A 21,290-nucleotide genomic window follows, 5' to 3' on the forward strand; every position below is an offset into this window, starting at 1 on the left:
CCTGCTGACTGAGAACAGCAGTGCCCTCCTCATTCAGCCACATAGTTACTATTCTAACAAAGCATCCAAAGGGTTGGTTTAGTTTTCTCTTGAAGAATATAGTATAGCAGACTTGAAAACTATCCTTAACAGAACCTGGAGAGTAGACAAGAAAAAGTCAGGAGAAAAAAAAAAAAAATCCAATGTCCTACGCACCTAGCACAAGGGTGGACGTAGAAACAGCGTGCGATAAATAAATGCATGTAAATACAGAATATATTCAGAATAGCTCTACTTAATTAGGAATTAAAGAGAATGAGATGAAATGATTCTCAATTCTGAAATCGGAAGTAAGCACTCTTCCTTAGGAAACATTTTGGTCATGCCTTTACAAGTCTTAACTGCCCAAAGTAACAAAAAAATTACAAATCTGAAAGTAATCCCAAACCATAGTTTCAGCTATCCATTTCAGTAACATTCCTTTCCCAAAAATTGCTACATAGAAACAAGATTAGCATCTCTTAGCTTACCCATATTGTCTGTCCCTACCTTCCATCTCTTAAGTCAAATAAAAAGTTAAAACAGCAAAATAACAGCACAGGAGTACCTCATTACTTTTTACATGCTTCTATTCAATATTTATCTTCTATTGACAAGTACAGTTTTTTTTTAATCTATTTTTCTATGACTTTTCATACTATCAGCATCTATATCGATATTGACAGAGATACATCTATATATAACCTGCCCTTAATTTACCACCAACTTTGGCATTTGGAGACAATTTTTAAGTCATACTAAATTTTAATGTAAATATTAACATTCACTGCTAGACTCAAAGGAGAGAAATGTGTACTACCAAGTTTTCAAATTTAAACATAAGAATCAATTTTCAACATGTAATTTCCACATATTCAAAGCAGAATTCCAAATCAATTTTGCCAAGCAAAAATTTTCCATTACTCAAAGTCATAGGATAAAGTGTATAATGCAGTTCGTTTTCTAAGCAAGGGGACAACTCACTAACTTCTTTCTTTTGTAAATGGTCTCCTGTCACGTATTTCTGAGAGGCATGTCTTTAAACCACAGTAATTCTTTAGTGCATACAGTTTCTCTTGCTGAACCTAAGCCTAACCTGAACCTTTCCCCAACAAGGAAAAAGCACTGGGGAAAACTGGAAAACGCACTGGAAAAAAGCAAAGTTAAAGTAATACCTATTACCTGAGCAGTTTGCAGAACTGTCATTTACAACTAAAACATGGCCTACTAACAGAAAAGGTTTGGATGCTTTAGATATTATCAAAACAGGGGTGCCTGGCTGGCTTCATCAGTAGAGCCTATGACTCTTAATCTCAGGACTGTGAGTTCAAGCCCCACAGTAGGTGTGGAACCTACCTAAAATAAAAAATAAAGTAAAGAAATAGGTATCATGAAAATTATACTTTAAAAAATGGGACGCTTGGGTGGCTCAGTCGGTTAAGCATCCAACTGTTGGGTTTTGGTTCAAGTGCTGATCTCAAGGTTGTGAGATCGAGCCCCCAGTGGGCTCCACACTCAGCAGGGAATCTGCTTGAGATTCTCTCTCCCTTTCCCTTTGCCCCCACCCACTCAAACCTGTGCTCTAGATCACACTCCCTCTCTAAAATAAAAAATAAATTAAAAAAAAAAAAAAAGAGTAGGGAAAACACCAAAAAACTAAAAATTACCACAACAGGTCAGCTAATGTCAGTAATGACCAGAAACATCAGCCCAAACGTCGCCTAGCTTGCCTAAACCTAAATTTAAGTTTTTCTGTCTATAATGTTCAAAATCTCCTATCAGAAAATACATTTTGTACATTCTATAGAATTGTCTTCTTGTAATAATTATTTTTCCTGGCCTTGAAGTACAAATTTCACTATGTGAAACTATTTTGTTTCCGAATTAGTTCAAGAAAATGTTTAATTTTTTTCAATTATTTTCTATGATGTAACTACTTAGAAGCAAAACCTTGTTTGAAGAAATAAGCAAAGATAACAAACTGCAAAGTGGTCACTAAAAGGATATAAAGAACTATCACAAAAAGGGGGTAAGGCATCATATTAGTTCCAAATGGGAGGATATCCTTGACTGTATTAATTCCTTCTACCATATCTGTATAAAATATAAAATCATTAGGTTTTCTTTTTTTAAAATATTTTGCTTATTTATTTGAGAGAGAAAAAGAGAGCAGAGAGCACAAGCAGGGAGGTGGGAAGAGGGGCAGAGGGAGGGGCAGAGTAAACTCCCCGCTGAGCAAGGAGCCTGATGCAGGACTCCATCCCGGGTCGCCGAGATCATGACCCAAGCTGAAGTCAGAAACTTAACCCACTGAACCACCCAAGTGCCTCAAATTCATTAAATTTTCAAACTGATATATTAGAAACCAAAGAAATGAAACTCCCACACTCAAAACATGGGTCATCATGGACAACTTCTCTTCCACAAACTTCTCTTGTATTCTCTTGCCAAGATCCACAGGTGCCATGGTTTAAAGGGCTCAGGTCTTCAGGCTTCTCAGCCCCTCCTCTGCATGCACCCTAGCCCCAGGCCTCCCTTTGCTAAAAGAATTCTCCTTCTCTCTTCCTACTTTTTTCATTCTACTTACAAGCAAGGAATTATCCTAATCATGGCTCATGATAAAATCAACAGCTACCATTTACTGAATGCCTATTGTGTATCAGATACTGTACAAAGTTTATTTTCCGTCTCACGGTGATCCTCTAAGATAGAATGTTCTAGGCCCACTTAATAGAGGTTTCCACATGAAGCTCAGGAATGTCAAGCACCCTGCCCAGGGTCACAAAAGTAATGAAAAAATCAAGATTCAGATCCTATTCTATTTGACTCTGAAGTCTGTTCACTGCTCTTTTTCTCAAACTAGAAAACTACCACATGCCTGAGGCAAAAGTAGTCAAAGTACCCTGAATCTCTCCAGCCCATGAGGGTGCCCTGAAATCCTCATCATCACCCCCTTCCCTCATCTGCCTTAATAGTATCATTTTCTCTTACTTTTTAAAGCAATCATGTAACATATTATTTACTACATAGGCTTTCATTAACAAGATACAGACTCTTGACAACACAAACTTCTTTCTATAGGAAAATGAATCATGAGTTACAAAACACCAATCTAAAAGCCAACTTTTCTAATACAACGCACATGGAAGCCAAGAACGTCCTGAGAGTTACACTGGAAAGCGGGAAATGAGTGTTAGTCTCTCTTCATGATTTTAAAAGGGTGCTTTCTAATAGTTCTCAAGTTCTAGTCTCTAAAAGCAATGCCCTAGCACAGGGTAGGCAAACCACAGCATGCAAGGTAACTCCAGCCTGCTGTCATTTTTGAAAATAAAGTTTTATTGGAGCACAGTCATGCCCATTGCTTCCATATCATCTACAGGTGCAGAGCAGAGTAGTTACAACAGACACCATCTGCCTGGAAACATCTAAAAGACTATCTGACTTTCTGCAGAAAAAAATTGCCAAAGAGCTCCTATACTAACAAACATAAGTTAAATATTCGTAGTTTGTCAACTGTTTGGCTACTCTGATTCCAAAGGGTACTGAGAGGATGAAAAACACAATACAACAGAATAAAAACAGGTATAAGGGATCAAAATAAGTAAGAAATAAGGTTTGAGTGAGGTTGAAATAAGGTTTGAGTGAGGTTGAAATAAGTCTGGGTAATATTAGCACACACTAGAAGGTAATGCCTAATTGTTCAATCTGGGCCCAAATGTTCCTTTAACCTTACCAGCAGCTGAAGGAAAGGAGACAGAACTAGTTCCACCTGCTCATTGTGTCCAAAAAATAAAATCCTAGCATTTGCTCATGAACAAAACTTCTAGGTTCTCATAAATGGGACATAGTGGTACATAGCAAAAAACACCCTCCACAATACGGTTATGGTCAACGTAATACAAAGTATCACATGAAGTGTTTGTTAAATAAATATTTAGTATTCATTAAAAAAAAAAAAAAGCACCTATAATCTAACCAAAAGCCAAAGAAATGCAGGGAAATGTGCCCTTTCCCTTGTCGCGTTGGAGCTTGGCATAAAACTTAGGAATAGGCAGTAATGTAACTATGTACAAAGTAATTATCATCTTCTGTAGGTGTTTACATGTTGAAAGCAGGGAACTCTTCCCAGGAACACAGAGCAGATCCTACTAAAGGCACCATGGCCTCCTTTACCAGCGAATATACAAAACTAACCTATGAAATCTTCTATTGAGGGCTTTTCATTCAAAGATACCGTACTAAAGTCAGCAAAGTTAACTGGAGACTCAGTCAGACATGCAAACAGACATTGGAGGTGTACTCACGATTACCACTGAAATAACGGCCTACCCAAATTAATACTGAAAGGTTTTATGGTGCTAAAATCATCTCACCTTAAAAACAAAGCTAGTAGACCAAAACAGACCTGATCATCTACTCATAAAAATTTAAGGAAGCTCAAAGCAAGTTTGCCTGATGACTGTAGAGCGAACAGGGCATAATGTGAACCATTCTAATCCCATTACACAGTAAATGAGTCGATTGCTTTGGGATCTTTTTCCTTATTATTCTCTCTCTATCCATGGAATATTTAGGGGCCAATACATATCTTTTAATACTGCCATTATAGTGCCTTTTAATACATCATATCAGGGGAAAAAAGTCTAAATATTACCTTCTGTAGAAGCTGCATCAATCATTACTCTTTGCATGAGTACTGGTTCCAATCCAAAGTCGAAAACTATGGTTTGGCGAAAAGTTCCAAATATTTCTGTGTTAAATGCTATCCCGACTTTATACACGTAATGATCTAATCCATTTTGGGCCATCTTTCCTCCTATCCATTCTTGACAGTTTTCTGGGACTTCTTGTGATACCTGGGTAGTACTATCTCCGGCAGATATTGCAATGATACTAAAATGAGGACGATGAGCATCATAAAGCAATGCTACACGATACAGCATTCTTGCAGGCTACAAGGAAGTTAAAATAATTCATTGAGTACAAGGGGGTGAAAAATCCAGCTGTACTTGGGCTCTTCAATGAAAATATTTCCATAAGGGACTTTTACTTTCCCATGCTTCTAAGAGACTATGTTAAAAATACAAATTGTGTTTATAAGCCATTTAAGAAAAAAATGAGAATGGTTAAAAAAAAATCAGTTGTTAAAATTATATATTTATGATGTCATTTATAACTCAGTAAAGCTGAAATTTTTAAAAATGATATATTTATGCTACATCTCTAGCCTCCCTGCTCTTTCTAGGATATGCTCGTCTTTCTTTGTGGCAAAAGCTCTATCACCTGGTTAGATCACTCCAACTTTCCATACCTTTGGCCTAAAAAAGTTTTATCTCACTTCAAGTAGGAAGTCTTCATAAGAGGGCAGTCACCTCTGAAGGCACTGGATTGGGTTCAAGGCCAAAGCTAAATGTTCCCAGATTGTTCATCCCAAGATGCAGAAGCCACAGTGGAAGAAATGCCACCAAAAGGTACGCAGAACTTTTCCACTGCACACATTCACAGAAAAGTTTGACTCTGCTTCATTCTTAAACTTTTAATATTATATTCAAGACAGGAAGCACTGCAGAAAATGTCTCATATTAAGACCACATTATTACAGAATCTGTGACTTCATCAAATATAAAAACAAGCTGTGACTGTTGAAATATCTTAGAACTGCCAGATTAAACAATTCAATTTGTAAATAGTTAATTATAAGCCATGAACCCCATCCTATGTTCCAACTTTGGAAGACAATATATCAAAGACCACTTTATCAAATTAGTAAATTAGCAAACATCTAAATATCTATAAAGATTTTTATCTCAAAACCTAAAAATATTATACCTTTAATGACCAAAGTACAGAGATATACTTTAGCACAATACAGAACCTACTTAAGATGTACTTAGATTAAAACATTTTCAGTGCTCTAACACAGAGATTTAAAGGTCACAAAAAGCCTCAAGAAAATCGAAAAAAAAAAATTACATTCTCTAATTAGCACAAAATTCATACCTTACAAGTAAGAGCAAAGGTCCATGTCTGGTGAGACTTTTTGGTGTTGACAGTGACTGACAGATCAGGATTATGCTCTACTTTTACTCCTTCTATACATTCACTAAGCTGAAAATAGAGAGCAATTAATGTTATATTTTTAGTCCCCAAAGCACAAACAAAAACTTTTGGCATGGTAAATAACTATCAACGGTAAAGATGTTGATGGAACTGTTTACAAAGTAAGATGCTTTTTATACATTAATTTTATAAGAACAAAATACAACAAAGCTTAGACAAGACATAAGAAAATTAATAACAAGAAAACGGCAGTAAACACTCCCTGAATGAAGATTAACGTAATACCTGCAAATCTCCACAAACAAATGGCTTAGTTCTGCTCTTTATTTTAGCAAAAGGGTCTACTTTTGCTACAAAAACACTTTATCAAGAATCAAGTTCTTCATACAGAGGATAAGGAAATAAACCAAAATAGCACAAAATAAAGTCAAGACTCAAACAAGGTCATCATTTAAAACAAACAAACAAACAAACAAAATGCAGTTTATTTTCCTCACCACTTTCTCAGGAGATAATGAATTCATCCACTTTTCTATCAAGGTTTCCATGTAACTGCCTGAGAGCTGTTTATTCTCATTTTGCTGTTTCAATTTTATCAAGCGTGAAGCATATCTTTTCTGCCATTCTGCTAGTTCTTCCTGGGAATGTGCTGAAGTACACTGCGCACCATACCTACAGATTCCTTGCTCTAAAAATCTAAGTAGAATAGGAAAGACTGTTTTATCATATACTTTGTTGGACCATTTAAAAGATAAACTTCCAGCATTTGCCCTCCGACTCTTCAATAACAAAAACAAAACTTCATCTCCTGAAAGGCCATATTTATCACACTGACTTGCACAGAGGAGGAAGAAGAGGTTTCAAGTACATTTATAACAGTTAATCACTACAGCAACTTTCCATACTCAGCGACTTCTTTTTTTGGAATACGGGGATGCTAAAGCAAAACATAATCAATCATAACCACCCCTCGCCCACAAAACCGGCATCGAAAAGGTAGCTTTCTCCTTCATGATGTAACAACTCTATTTGGACAATTCTTCTTAGAACAGAATTTTCCTAAAGCAACACTGACATCAAGTGGAACAATGCATCAAACACAGGTGTGCCCTACTTCTCAAAATGGTATCACCTAAAGACAATTCTCTACACACTAGAATTTCATTCTGAAAAAAAAAAAATGTTACTATAGCATTAAATTATCATATTAAGGCTTCTACTTTTCACCTTCAAATGTAATGCCTTTACTCTTTTCTATATTACTATCGCCTATATTTCATTGAAAATACTGGACTATATCCATTTGCTTGAAGTTTTAAATAAATTAAGAATAAAAGTTCTATATTAGAATCACAATTAATTTAATAGTCAGATTAAATTCTTCAATGGTAAATTCCTAAATGTTCATATTAAAGGACAGAGTTAATGGTTTCTCGGTGTTTATGACTCAGAATATTCAACTGAAAATTCAGTGGTCAAAACAGATAAAAATGCAAAACTTAGTTCATTTTTTTAAGTTTTAAGTGTCCTACAAAATTATGGGCTTAGCCAGTTTTCAAACAACTGAAACATCAAAAAATTAAAGATCTTCTGAACAAAAAGATGAAAATTAAACTATAAGTAGCAAAATAGAGATGAGAACTATTATATTTTATATATTTTTTTTCAACTGAAAAAATATGGACAGTAAGAAATATAAAACAAACCACAGTACAATGTAAATTATCAAATGGTTCATCCTATTTGAAAATATGACTGTATTTAAAGCTTTTCTTAATGATACAAAGTACTGGAACTTAAATTATACTACTTATTAAGTTCTTTTATGCTTTCTAAGACACATTCAGAAAATCACGTGTTTCTCTTAAGTACGTCTTAATGAGCCAAATATTTCTTTGTTTTTCTACTGCTTTGTTTTAAGTTATTTCTTTAAATACTAAAGGTTTGATATTCTTACTGGCCTATAAATGTTCTCACATTTCCTCTGCATAGGACTCCATTCCACCTCTACTACAACATGATGCCACCAGGATTTTTGAAATTTACTACTTAGTTTCTTTATTTCTACTATAAAATCCTATCTGACCTTGACTATTCAATCACCAAAACTATATATGCAATTTCCTTCATTATCAAAAACAACCTACAGTAATGAGAATTTACATGGAAAATCCCTCACTACTACTTCTTATAGAAAGAACTGAAGTGCACCTTTCAGAATGTGACTTTTTAATAATTCTTTCCAGCTTAACAATGATTGACTTTTGAAAGGTTAGCCCTTCAAATAGAAATTACTCACAAATTATATATAAGGACAACATGAAGATAATAGATTTTCTTTTTTTAGAAAAGTTATTAAAATAATTTAACATTTCTTCATCTATTTTATGCTCTACTTCAAGTTATATAATTTCAATTCAATCACTATAAGTTAGAAGTACATTTCACATAAATAAGAGACCAGAACTAAATTCAGTCATAATAATTCAACTGGTATTATAAAAGACTTCTACACAAAGTCTTAACAATCCCAATTTAGATCACTGTTGTTTGTAATTAAAAGAAGGCTCCCTGATATGGCCTTGACTTTTATTTAATGATAATGACCATTTATTATGGCTTCTGTTTCAAGTTGAAAGTAAACCATTTTACTCAATCATTATACTTCTTCCTTCACAGATCATCTTCTTTAACTTGGAATTACTACTCTTCAGAAAGTGAAGGAAAATTATCTATCCTTTGAATAAAGACATGTCATTGGTTTAAAAAAAAAATTCACGTTACCTTTTACACAAAGTATATTCCTCGCTGCTTGTGATTCCCCTAGGTGGTGGGCGGAAATGCCAACCATTACAAGATCCTAGAGAGTAATCAGGATATAGTCTTATCATTTGAGGCTTGCTAATAATTCTGATATTTTAATGTGTAAGAAATACTATAAACCCTCCACACACATCATCCTAGATGATGTAAAAAGGACATGACATACTTGCCTCTATCAAAAAAGTAATCTACCAATCAAATGAGTTAAATTCAATTAACCACAGGAAACTCAGACATTACTGAAGTAGTTACCCAGCAACTAAATCGGGTCGATGACCCTGACTCCATCCTAGCAACTGGTGGATATATTTCCAATGCAGTCTCTTCCCTAACAACTAAAGGGGGCAATGCTGGCATGTTTGTCATTTCTTAAGTATAAAATGTGTCTCTATTAGAATGATTTCAGGAATGAGGAACTTATCATAACCTGGAAGGAAATTATGTAGAACAAATTCAATACTGCATATTGAGTGAAAAGTTCCAAATTATTACCCATGTTCCTTAGGATTTGTCTGGCACATGTCATTGTATCAAGTAATCAATCCTTTTTTACAATTGACATAAGGTTCAAAACACTGAATTCTGACATAAGAGCTAAAAGAAAAATAACATTTGTTTACTTCTGAATACAATGAGCTTTGATTCGTTTAGGTAAAAGTTCCAAATAAACCAAAGAAAACAAGGCTTAAGAAAGAAAAGGCTAGGGGTGCCTGGGTGGCTCAGTGGGTTAAGCCGCTGCCTTCGGCTCAGGTCATGATCTCAGGGTCCTGGGATCGAGTCCCGCATCGGGCTCTCTGCTCAGCGGGGAGCCTGCTTCCTCCTCTCTCTCTCTGCCTGCCTCTCTGTCTACTTGTGATCTCTCTCTCTCTGTCAAATAAATAAATAAAATCTTTAAAAAAAAAAAAAAAGAAAAGGCTAGAGCAACAAAGGTTGAGCAGCACCAAGTTTTCAAGGACCTCACAGCCATTCTCTATTTCCTCACAAATCATGTGCTACCACCCCCACCCCCACCCCAAAAAAAGATATTCAGCCAGGATGAGTTTAAAGCCATGTCTCATCCCTTTCCAGCTGTGCGACTGGAAAAACTACTAAACCTTAATAAACATCAGTTTCATCACTTATCAAAAAGATGGAGAAGCCAACACATGTTTTTGTGAAAGCTGCTACCATGGTACACAGTATCCAGCAAGCACTCAATGAATGTTGGTCCCTCTTTCCTTTCCTCTGGCAAGAGAAGAGGAGGTCATGGATTTTAACTGTGGCAGGAACAACTTAGCTAACAGATCAGGACTTCCAAAAAATAGTAATCGGACTACCCTGGGACAGAACAAGATAAAGACTCCCCACTACATGGAGAATGTAGCAACTTGACATTGCTAACGATGAGGTTTACTTACACTGAGCTACATGGAGGCAGGAAAAGGATACTTCCTACCTCCCTGACTCCATTATGCTATGAGAAGGGGCCAGTGGAAAAAAATGCTTTCATCTACACCTACTTCTTGAAATTAAATTTGTACGTTCTCTCCAAACCTCCACTTATATGTACTGTAACTCAGCAAACGTCCTCCCAATAACCAAGAACAAAGCGGCGTCAGCAATTACAGCTAGCAGAAGTAACACAGAATGTGGTACTTACCCCCTTCCAAGTCTTCCACGTGATATCCAGACAGGACGTTACTAGTGGCTGTCTGAAATTTTCCAAATGAAAATGTTTTTATAATAAGAAATAACCAGTTGATGTTGAATTAAACTTGGATGTTTTCAACATTTTTTTTAAGGCTGAGCTTGAATACTTCGAAATTTTAATACACATTAATATTTTAAACAGTATTTTTTGCATCCATCTCTGCTCTATGTTAAAGTATGTTTAAATACAGAAAGCAGGTACTTATGTGGCCTTCATGAAGGAAACGGATAGAGATTCCCTATATGAAAATTACCTGATAGTAAACGATAAAGTCCACGGAGTCGCGCCTCCATTCGTTTACTCATTTCACTCTCCTCTTCCTAACATCTAGAGAATGACCAGCCAGAGAGGTGCCTTTCTCCTGCACCGAGTGCAATGCCACCACTGTGGGGCCTGGAGCATATCCTGCCAGTCCCCCTCGCTCTGGGATAAGCCCCTCTCCCATGATGGAGCTGAGGACCCACTCACTCTGACTCCCTGGTTTTCTTGACTCAAGTCCCCTTGGTGCACATAAATCCCCAATCTACTCCTTTGGCTCTAATTTTACTCTAAACTTTACACCTCCCATTTCACCTGAGTGCCAGCCACAGCACTTTTTCTTACTTTTCTTAACACCCAACAGCGTTTTATACACCGGATCACTGTCAGCCACGCACAGATCCACTGCCAACAGCCTGACTCCCTTGCCACATTCCCACGGCTCACAGAGGACCAGGCACATAATGGGTGCCCAGTAAATGCATCCAGGATGGGATGGTGGATGGAGAGATGATCATCCATGCACTTCAAACAAATATGTCCAAAATTAAATTCATCATCTTTATCCCAAATCTCATCGTCCTTCTCATGCTCCTTATCTCGCGTTAATACTCCCAAAGAGAGCAAGACTAAAATTCTGAAAGCCATCTTGAACTCTCCCTCTTCTGTCCTACTCCTGAGTATTCTCTAAATCTTGCCCAACGAGGTCTAGAATGTCCCTCCTATCTCATACTCTTTACTCCCGCTGCCACTATCCTGGCCAAGGCTCTCATCTGTCCCTGAACCAAGTGACTACCATGCTACCCTGTACCAAGTCACCTCTGGGTCTTTACCTAGCACCCCCATCCTTTAATCTCCTGTCTTCCTGGTCTCCCCACAGACTGTTAATCTCTCTTCTCCCTGCTTATATTTCCACTGCCACACTTACTGACCACAGGCAGCCTGCCCCATGGGTACAGTAGCTATGTGCATCTCCAACTGGCCCACCAGATTTGTTTTTCACAGATACCTCAGCTTCTCAAAACCCAGAGAACCTTGAATAGCACAGGAGCTCAGTAAACGTGGAACTGAATCAGAGAATACAGTATCCCAAATGAAATTTGGAATGTCTATACTGTAGAGATAATGTCTAAATGCTAATTGGGTATAACTGAAACAATAATATCACTATAATTAATACATCATTAATTAACTGGACTTCTCATGCTGAGCTGGAACTAAATCACCATTAATACTGTTTCTATAGGAAGATGCCTCCTGATTCTCCAACTACTTACTAAAAATGTTTAAAGACAACCCATTCTTTCTGGAAAATGAGGACTGACTATAAGAATACATAAGCTAGGGGCGCCTGGGTGGCTCAGTGGGTTAAAGCCTCTGCCTTCAGCTCAGGTCATGATCTCAGGGTCCTGGGATCAAGCCCCACATCGGGCTCTCTGCTCGGTGGGGAGCCTGCTTCCCTTCCTCTCTCTCTCTCTCTCTGCCTGCCTCTCTGCCTGCTTGTGATCTCTGTCTGTCAAATAAATAAATAAAAATCTTAAAAAAAAAAAAAAGAATACGTAAGCTAAATCAAGAGTAATTGTTTACATTACCAGGGTGCTATGCTCACAAAAAAGACACATTTTTAAAAATCTCTTTAAATTCTACAAGCAAGGTGTAAGTGCCATAGGTCCCACACCAGCCTTTAAAATATGATCTCAGGGGAGCCTGGGTGGCAGTCAGTTAAGTGTTCAACTCTTACATTCAGCTCAGGTCATGATCTCAGGATCATGAGACTGAGCCCCACATCAGGCTCCCTGCTCAGCATGGAGTCTCCTTCTTAAGTTTTTCTCTCCCTCTCCCTCTACCCCTCTCCTCGCCCTAATAAATAAATCTTGTAAAAAAATTACATTTCATCTTCATCAAATTTATAAATATAAAAGCTAAAAGCTCACTTCATGTGTGAATTTAAAGTACCTCCTCTAAAATATTTATCAAAATAGGGGCATCTAGCTGGCTCAGTCAATGGTAGTATGCGGCTCTCAATCTTGGGGTTGTGAGTTTGAGCCCCACGTTAGGGGCAGAGATTACATAAATAAACTTTTTAAAAAGTCAAAATTTTATCAAAATAAATTCACCCGATATGCAAGAAAAAAACAGGAATAAAATATTTCAGTCCTAGGACAAAGCTAAAAGCATTGAGAACAGGTAGAAGGGAAGACGACATGGCATGCTTCACGGATCAGCATCTGCAGTGATGTACAAGAGAGTAGGCGCGCCTGTGCGGACACCGCAGCTCACAGGTTTGGAGAACAGCACATCCACCCCACAAGGGCTCGTAAGAATGAGAAGCTTGGCCCAGGCTTAGGATTTAGCCACCATGGCTTTTAGGTTCCAAAGTACTGTGTTTTGGGGTTTTTTTTAAACACCTTTTTATATGTTCAGACCCCAAGACAGAAAGGCAATATCAATTAGTTTATGATCGATCTTTAATTTGTACTGACACCTTCACGAAAAGCGGCCAAATTTCATATTGCTAGAATGTCTATAAATTTACCAACAGATCTATTAATTTGATATTTTAAATCTTTATATTCAGGTTTTGTTTCCATTAGTTAGCCTTGAGTTCATGTCTTTATCCTTATCCCCTAGCACTTAAACGCCAGCTCAGTTCAATCTTTAAAACAAATTGTTTCTAAATTTTTTAATACGTCATGTGCAATAATAAGGGTTTCATTGTTTGTTAGCTTTTTCTAGACGGATTTTTTTTTTAATAATATGAGTTCACTAGCCAAAAAAATACTGTTGGTTACAGAGAAAAGTTAATTATAAACAAAACTTAAGTCACTTCTCCCAAAAGTACAGTTATAAAATAGGAGTCAAGTGATACTTGAGGCCTTACATGTGAGAGCATTATAAATATTAAAAATTAAAATTTTTATATAAATACGTAATATATATCTCTGTGTGTGATTATCAGATGTAAAGCTGATAATTCGATTAAGGCAATAAAAAAGAAGCCAGCCAAAAATTTTAATGAAATGAAAAGTCATCTTATTTTACATTCCATGTTGAAAATCTAAATTTATCAGTCCTCCTCTAAGCCTCAGAAATTAAAAAGACTGCGTATATACAAGAAAGGAAATGGCTCTGAAGTTAATTAGAGCTTACTGATACTCAATTTATAGTAAGACAAAGAAAATAACATTTGTTTAAAGCCTCTATAATTGCAGCAAAACAAACAGTATCTTCATCCAGCTCATGCAATTCATGATGACTGTCTTCTTTGCTTAACGTTTGTCAGTATGTGACACATATTATTAGATTTAGAATGGGAAAGCAATCCACAGGAGGTCACAGTCTACGCCTGGGCCTCTGTTCTTTCTCTGCACCACGTGGAGCATCCTCCCTCTCACTCACTATGGGACTGGCACCTTTTTTTTTTTTTAAAGAGTTTATTTATTTATTTGACAGAGATGACAAGTAGGCAGAGAGGCAGGCAGAGAGAGAGGAAGGGAAGCAGGCTCCCCGCTGAGCAGAGAGCCCGATGCGGGGCTCGATCCCAGGACCCTGGGATCATGACCTGAGCTGAAGGCAGTGGCTTTAACCCACTGAGCCACCCAGGCGCCCCAAGGGACTAGCACCTTCTTACCCCTCAGTTCTTTGCTTAGCTATCTCAGCCTCTGACCACCCAATCCAGTTATAGTTTCCATCACAGAAAGCTTATTTTTGTCCCCTCATACCAACTTTACTCAATGTGAATTATACCTATAGTTGTCCAATTTATTTGTTATCTCTCTCTTCCCCAAGACTTTAACCTCCCAAACTATGGGTGTCTTGGTCAGTGCTATATTCCCAGCACCGCACATAGGGCCTATGTGGTGCCAGTTTCCTTAATAAGTAAGCCAATCAGAGGCACCTGGCATCCAGCTCTTGGTTTTGGCTCAGGTCATGATCTCAGGGCTGTAAGATCAAGCCCCGAGTCCAGCTCTGCACTCAGCAGGGAGGCTACTTGAAGATTCTCTCCCTCTGCCCTTCCCCGCATACACATGCATGCACCAACTCCCTCAAATAAATAAATAAATAAATAAATCTTTAAAAGAAAAAGATTCTCGGGGCGCCTGGATGGCTCAGTGGATTAAAGCCTCTGCCTTCGGCTCAGGTCATGATCTCGGGGTCCTGGGATCGAGCCCCGAATCGGGCTCTCTACTCGGCAGGAAGCCTGCTTCCCCTGCTCCCACCTGCCTCTCTGCCTACTGTCTGTCTGTCAAATAAATAAACAAAATCTTAAAAAAAAGATTCTCTCTCTCCCTCTCTCTGCCCTTCCTCCCACCGCCTCCTGTACTCTCTCAAAAAAAAAAAGAAAAAGAAAAAAAAGAAATAAATAAACCAATCACTTTACATGGCTTCCATTTATAATAAAAGCTGACAGAAATGGCTGTTTTTTAAAAAGTGACATCTAGGGGCGCCTGGGTGGCTCAGTGGGTTAAAGCCACTGCCTTCAGCTCAGGTCATGATCCCAGGGTCCTGGGATCGAGCCCCGCATCGAGCTCTCTGCTCAGCGGGGAGCCTGCTTCCCTTCCTCTCTCTCTCTCTGCCTGCCTCTCTGCCTACTTGTGATCTCTGTCTGTCAAATAAATAAATAAAATCTTTAAAAAAAAATAATAAATAAATAAAATAAAAAGTGACATCTAGGGGCGCCTGGGTGGCTCAATAGGTTGGGCCTCTTCCTTAGGCTCGGGTCATGATCCCAGGTTGCTGGGATGGAGCCCCACATCGGGCTCTCTGCTCACCGGGGAGCCTGCTTCCCCCTTTCTCTCTCTCTGCCTGCCTCTCTGCCTACTTGTGATATCTGTGTCGAATAAATGAATAAAATATTAAAAAAAATTTAAAAAGTGACATCTAGTGGTGCCTGGGAGGCTCTGTCATTAAGCATCTGCCTTTGGCTCAGGTCATAATCTCAGGGTCCTTGGGATCAAGCCCTGTGTCGGGCTCCCTGCTCAGGGGGAAACCTGCTTCTCCCTCTCTCACTCACCCTGCCTGTGTTCCCTCTCTCACTATGTCTCTCTGTGTCAAATAAATAAATAAAATCTTTTTATAAATAAATAAATGAAATAAAAAGCAACATCTAAATAAAAATACTTTCAATGCCTCTATGAGGAATAGAAATTTGAAACTTACAAAGCTTTGGGCCTGTTCCATGCCACTGCTGTCCCCTGGCCTTCTACGTGCCCTTAAAGTGCTTCACCAGAGCACGTTTCTGTTCACCAGTTACCCTGATACACATTATTTCCATCTCCTAAACTCCATTCCCTAAAAATGGTCCTTCGATCACAGACCTCTTTAGTTGCTTTAGAAAGAAGGCTTGAGGGTTATCTCATTTTTAATGACAGTATTTTCTAACAGCCAGATGTAGTTAAACACTAAAATTTCCCAATCATCTTTCCACTTATTGGCCAGAGACCACTAAAAAGAATTAGGAACAAAAGACCTGGGGTGCAGGGGATACATGAGAAGAAGCAAAGTTCCTGGGATGGGACCATGATGGAAAAGAAGGCCAGGAAATTCCACTACCCCACCGTAATAGCCTTGCTTTCTTGGCTGATGACGAAAGATTTTCCGTTTCAATACAGAACACTTACTATAGCCAGACTGAGTTAAACTCTTTCCAAAGAGATCCACTGAAATAGTCTTACCTCTGTTTCTGTGAGAAGTGTTTTTAGTCTTGTCAAATCTTTTGTTACCATCCCATTCTGAAAAGGGAAAAACCAGTTAGTGTATTAGTTCTAAGGGGCATAACTCAACTCCTCCACTGTTCCTAAGGTTTATCTGTAAAATGACAATGCTGTCCTCACCTCCCATCCCACTATCATTAATGGTGATAATAAAGCTAATCTATCTGTAAGAAAAGTTTAAAAAGCTAACAGGACAAAATATACAGTGTGGCCTAAAACATTTTATTCACCTTGTATAAGAGTTTAAAATCAATTCAATAAAATATTCACAAAAGGTGTCACTGAAGAGCAAGATCGGATATGCAAAGTGAAAAATAAATTTTAAGAAATTGTAAGAACACTATACAATCAGCAGATTGTAGATTGTATAGTGTAAGCACAACTATAAGAAACCCTTACAATTTTAAGAACCCTATACAATCATATTGTATGATTAAAATGCTCAGTCCACAGGAGCATTTTAAAACCCAAAACTAGGGGCACCTGGGTGGCTCAGTGGGTTAAAGCCTCTGCCTTCGGCTCAGGTCATGATCCCAGGGTCCTGGGATGGAGCCCTACATCGGGCTCTCTGCTCAGCAGGGAGCCTGCTTCCTCCTCTCTCTCTGCCTGCTTCTCTGCCTACTTGTGATCTCTGTCAAATAAATAATAAAAAAAAATTTTTTTTTAAACCCAAAACTAGGGGCACCAGGGTGGCTCAGTAGGTTAAGCCACTGCCTTCAGCTAAGGTCATGATCTCAAAGTCCTGGGATCAAGCCCCGAATTGGGCTCTCTGCTCAGCAGGGAGCCCGCTTCCCCCTCTCTTTCTCTGTCTGCCTCTCTGTCTACTTGTGATTTCTCTCTCTGTCAAATAAATAAATAAAATCTTTAAAAATTAAAAAAAAAAAAACCCTAAATAAATAAATAAAACCCAAAACTATCGGTGCGCCTGGGTGGCGCAGTCAGTTAAGTGTTTGCCTTCAGCTCAGGTCACGATCCCAGGGTCCTGAGATCGAGCCCCACGTTAGGATCCCTGCTCAGCGTGGAGTGTGCTTCTCTTTCTACTCCTCCCCACTACCCCCACCCCGCTTTCTCCTGTTCTCTCCCTCTCTCTCTTTCTCAACTAAATAATAATAAATAAATAAGTAAAGCCCAAAATAAGGACTACACCTGGCTGGCTCAGTTGGTAGAGCACACAACTCTGATCTCGGGATTGTTGAGTTCAAGCACCACAATGGGTCTAGAGCTTGCTTATAAAATCAATTAAATAGGGACGCCTGGGTGGCTCAGTTGGTTAAGCAGCTGCCTTCGGCTCAGGTCATGATCCCAGCGTCCTGGGATCGAGTCCCACATCGGGCTCCTTGCTTGGCAGCGAGCCTGCTTCTCCCTCTGCCTCTGCCTGTGCTCACTCTCGCTTCTCTCTCTATGACAAATAAATAAATAAAATATTTTTTAAAAAAATCAATTAAATAGAGCAATCAGAGGCACCTGGGTGGCTCAGTCCGTTAAGCGGCTACCTTTGGTTCAGGTCGTTACTCTAGGGTCCTGGGATCAAGCCCTGCATTGGACTCCCTGCTCATCGAAGAGCCTGCTCTCCCTCATCCACTACCTGCCTCTCTGCCTACTTGTGCTTTCTATCTCTCTGTCAAATAAATAAATAAAATCTTTTTTAAATAAATAAATAGGGCGACCATCCTAGGACTCCTCTCACTCTTGAGAGCTTTTTCTATATCTTCACTTAATAAACTTCTATTGCTTTACTCATCAAAAAAAATCATTAATTAATTAAAACCCCAAAATATTCCCAGCTTCTAATAAAATGACATCTTTAAAGAAAATCATTTAGTTATCCTATACGTTCAAAGCTTTAAAAAGTACATGCTATTCTTATATATATATTATCACACACCATAAGAACCCAATGATTAAACATCAGTTTGTTGAAGAGAAATGAGTATCTGAAGATACTCATGAATTTTGATTTCTAATAGGAGGAAGCAAGAGAAAAAATGCAAACTTAATTACTTCTCCCCCACAATATGCTTAAGGAGTCACATGAACGAATCCATTTTCACACATTCAGAATTAGAGCTCGTCAACGTACCAGGGACTCTCCTGTCAGTGACTTGGCAAGAATGCTGGATACCAGTTGAAGCTTTCCTTTCAGCTGCATACAGCAGAGCACTGCCTGAAAGGCCCCATCTCCCTTGGCCAGGCCTTCTCCCAGCACTGTTAGGAAACAATAGCCAGCATCAAGCATGTAACGTTCAATACACATTTTTGTCTTGATAATAACATTAGCACACTATCACAAAGATGAATTCTTATGTGCTAAAAGAATGAACTCCAAGTACTGGTAGAAAGCTGTGACGTTTTAGTTCTGTCCAAGATATGCGCGAAGACAAGAAGAAACATGGGTCAATCCACATATCTAACCCACCACGACCTATAGCCAGGTAGGATCACATCAAAGTCACAGGGAACATGAGTTCATCTTAAACCTCTCTCTCCGTGGGGCACCCGGGTGGCTCAGTGGGTTAAGCCTCTGCCTTCGGCTTGGGTCACAAGCCCAGAGTCCTGGGATCGAGCCCGCATCAGGTTCTCTGCTCAGCCTGTTCCCCCCCTCCCCGCGCCCCCCCCCGCCTGCCTCTCTGCCTACTTGTGATCTCTGTATGTCAAATAAATAAATAAAATCTTTAAAAAAAACCTCTCTCTCCAGTGTAAAACACCATTCAGCCTGTAATTCCTGGGTAAGTGAGGGCTATGAAAACGCCGATATTTTCTGAATAAAGTTTCCACATTTTTAACAGTGACACGAGAGATCTAGTGCCATTAAAATGTGTAAGAACAGAAACTGCAAATCTCCACATGTGGTATTCCTAAGCTAAGAATTAGCTTTTATCAAAACCAGCAAGATTAACTAAGAACCAAATTGTCACATGGCCACAGAAAATGCTGACCTAATTGTCTGCATGTGTTTGCAGATTTAATACAATCACAGGAGCACACATTTCTAACAATACAGAATATCCTCATTTTTATGCCATGTCATTTGAGATGATTTCTCACAGCAACTGCTAATGGCTCAACTAGTAAAACAATCTGTATCTTCCTCTTCACTGCTAAGTCCAAGATTCTATTTTTAGTTTGAACACACTTTAGCTTCCTTTGCAAGAAAGTAACTTGCTGAAAGAAAATATTTTGGAAATTCCTTTTTTTTTTAAGATTTTATTTACTTATTTGACAGACAGTGATCACAAGTAGGCAGAGAGGCAGGCAGGGAGAGAGAGGAGGAAGCAGGCTCCCCACTGAGCAGAGATCCAGGACGCTGCGATCATGACCTGAGCCGAAGGCAGAGGCTTTAACCCACTGAGCCACCCAGCGCCCCCCATTTTTTTCTAATTATTTCCAAGGAAATGTTTAAATATCAGTATAATATACTGCATATTTAAAGTCCACTGAGTCTGTTCATAATGTATTTATTTTGGTTGTACTGAACACATCCTTTTGTTATGTTGTTCAATGTTTCCATTACACAAATAACATTACAGGAACACTAATAAAATTCTACCTAAAAACTCCCTATAAGTTCATCACTCAACTAAACAGACTGTCTTCACTTATTCATTTTCGCTTCCAATTTTTATCAATATCTGTGTAATTTTTACATGACTGTAACTGATATAAATGTAATAGTTTGTATTCTGCTTTATTTTCCCCTCAACACATTCAGTATCTTCCATGATTCTCAGAGTATTTACGTTTCTCATCTTATTGCCCATATGGTGTTCCATCAAGTATGTACATCAATTTACTTAACTACTCCCTGGCTCCAGAATGATCCCAATTTTTAACTATCGAAACTAACAATGCAATAAACATCTTTATGTATATATCCCCTATTGAAGCAGATTACTGAATTGAAAGTTGCAGTCTCTCTGTATTTAAGACGGTTTTATTCAATTAGTTTTAGTTTGGGCCAACCTGTTGTCTCACTCCATCCACATAACGGATCTACTCAATGTCCCCAGATAATTCCAGTAAGTGATTAACTCCAGCACAGTATCATTAAGAATGTCTTGAACATCTTATAAAATTCCCTAGTAAGCCCACATCTCCCTCGGCTCTTACTATTCCTAAAACTATTCAAATATGACCTTTGGCAAATTACTTTATCTCTCTGGCCCTCAGTGCGGTCATCTGTAAAACAGAAACACACATAAATTTGTTGTAAGGATCGAATAACAAAATGCTTTGAAGAAGAAACAATAGTCCTACTAAGGGCTAGACTACTTACTTCGGCTAAGACTGCTTCCTCCCCTATAAAATGGAAGGGACAGAAGCTACCTAGGAAGGTTGTGGTAAAGATTAATTGTGTTAATTACATATGTAAAGTATCTAGCACAGTCTCATCACAGAAGTTCCCAGCATGTTACCTTCCCCTTCTAAAAATCATACAGCAGTGTTGAGAACTGCTAAGGAAATACTCTAATTCCTTTTCAGTAATTGCACTATTAAGAAACCAGTTTTCAAGCATTAAAGAATGTTTCAGGGAAACAAACAAACAAACAAAATCTAAGAATATTTCAAAATCAGGAAATTGTGTCATGTTTAAAGAGTATTAAATCACACCATAGTTACAAACACCTTTCGCAGATCTTTGGTTTTGTACAAGGTATTTGCCAAATTCCATTCTGCAAAAGTTCCTGCATTATACTGATGTCTAAAGGCCTCAATATTTGTCAAAATTA

General features: G+C 38.3%; 1 protein-coding gene across 1 annotated transcript in view; it reads right to left on the bottom strand.

Moving 5' to 3' along the window:
* HELZ (helicase with zinc finger) overlaps positions 1–21,290 on the bottom strand; it is a 169,419-nt gene that overhangs the window by 106,888 nt on the left and 41,241 nt on the right. The window contains 7 exon segments of the mRNA XM_047706136.1: positions 4,673–4,970; positions 6,019–6,126; positions 6,576–6,774; positions 8,863–8,938; positions 10,541–10,592; positions 16,525–16,581; positions 18,644–18,768. Of these exon segments, the coding sequence (XP_047562092.1) occupies positions 4,673–4,970; positions 6,019–6,126; positions 6,576–6,774; positions 8,863–8,938; positions 10,541–10,592; positions 16,525–16,581; positions 18,644–18,768 (915 nt within the window).

The sequence above is a fragment of the Lutra lutra genome, chromosome 16 (genome assembly GCF_902655055.1).
Source record: "Lutra lutra chromosome 16, mLutLut1.2, whole genome shotgun sequence".
Lineage (NCBI taxonomy): Eukaryota > Metazoa > Chordata > Mammalia > Carnivora > Mustelidae > Lutra > Lutra lutra.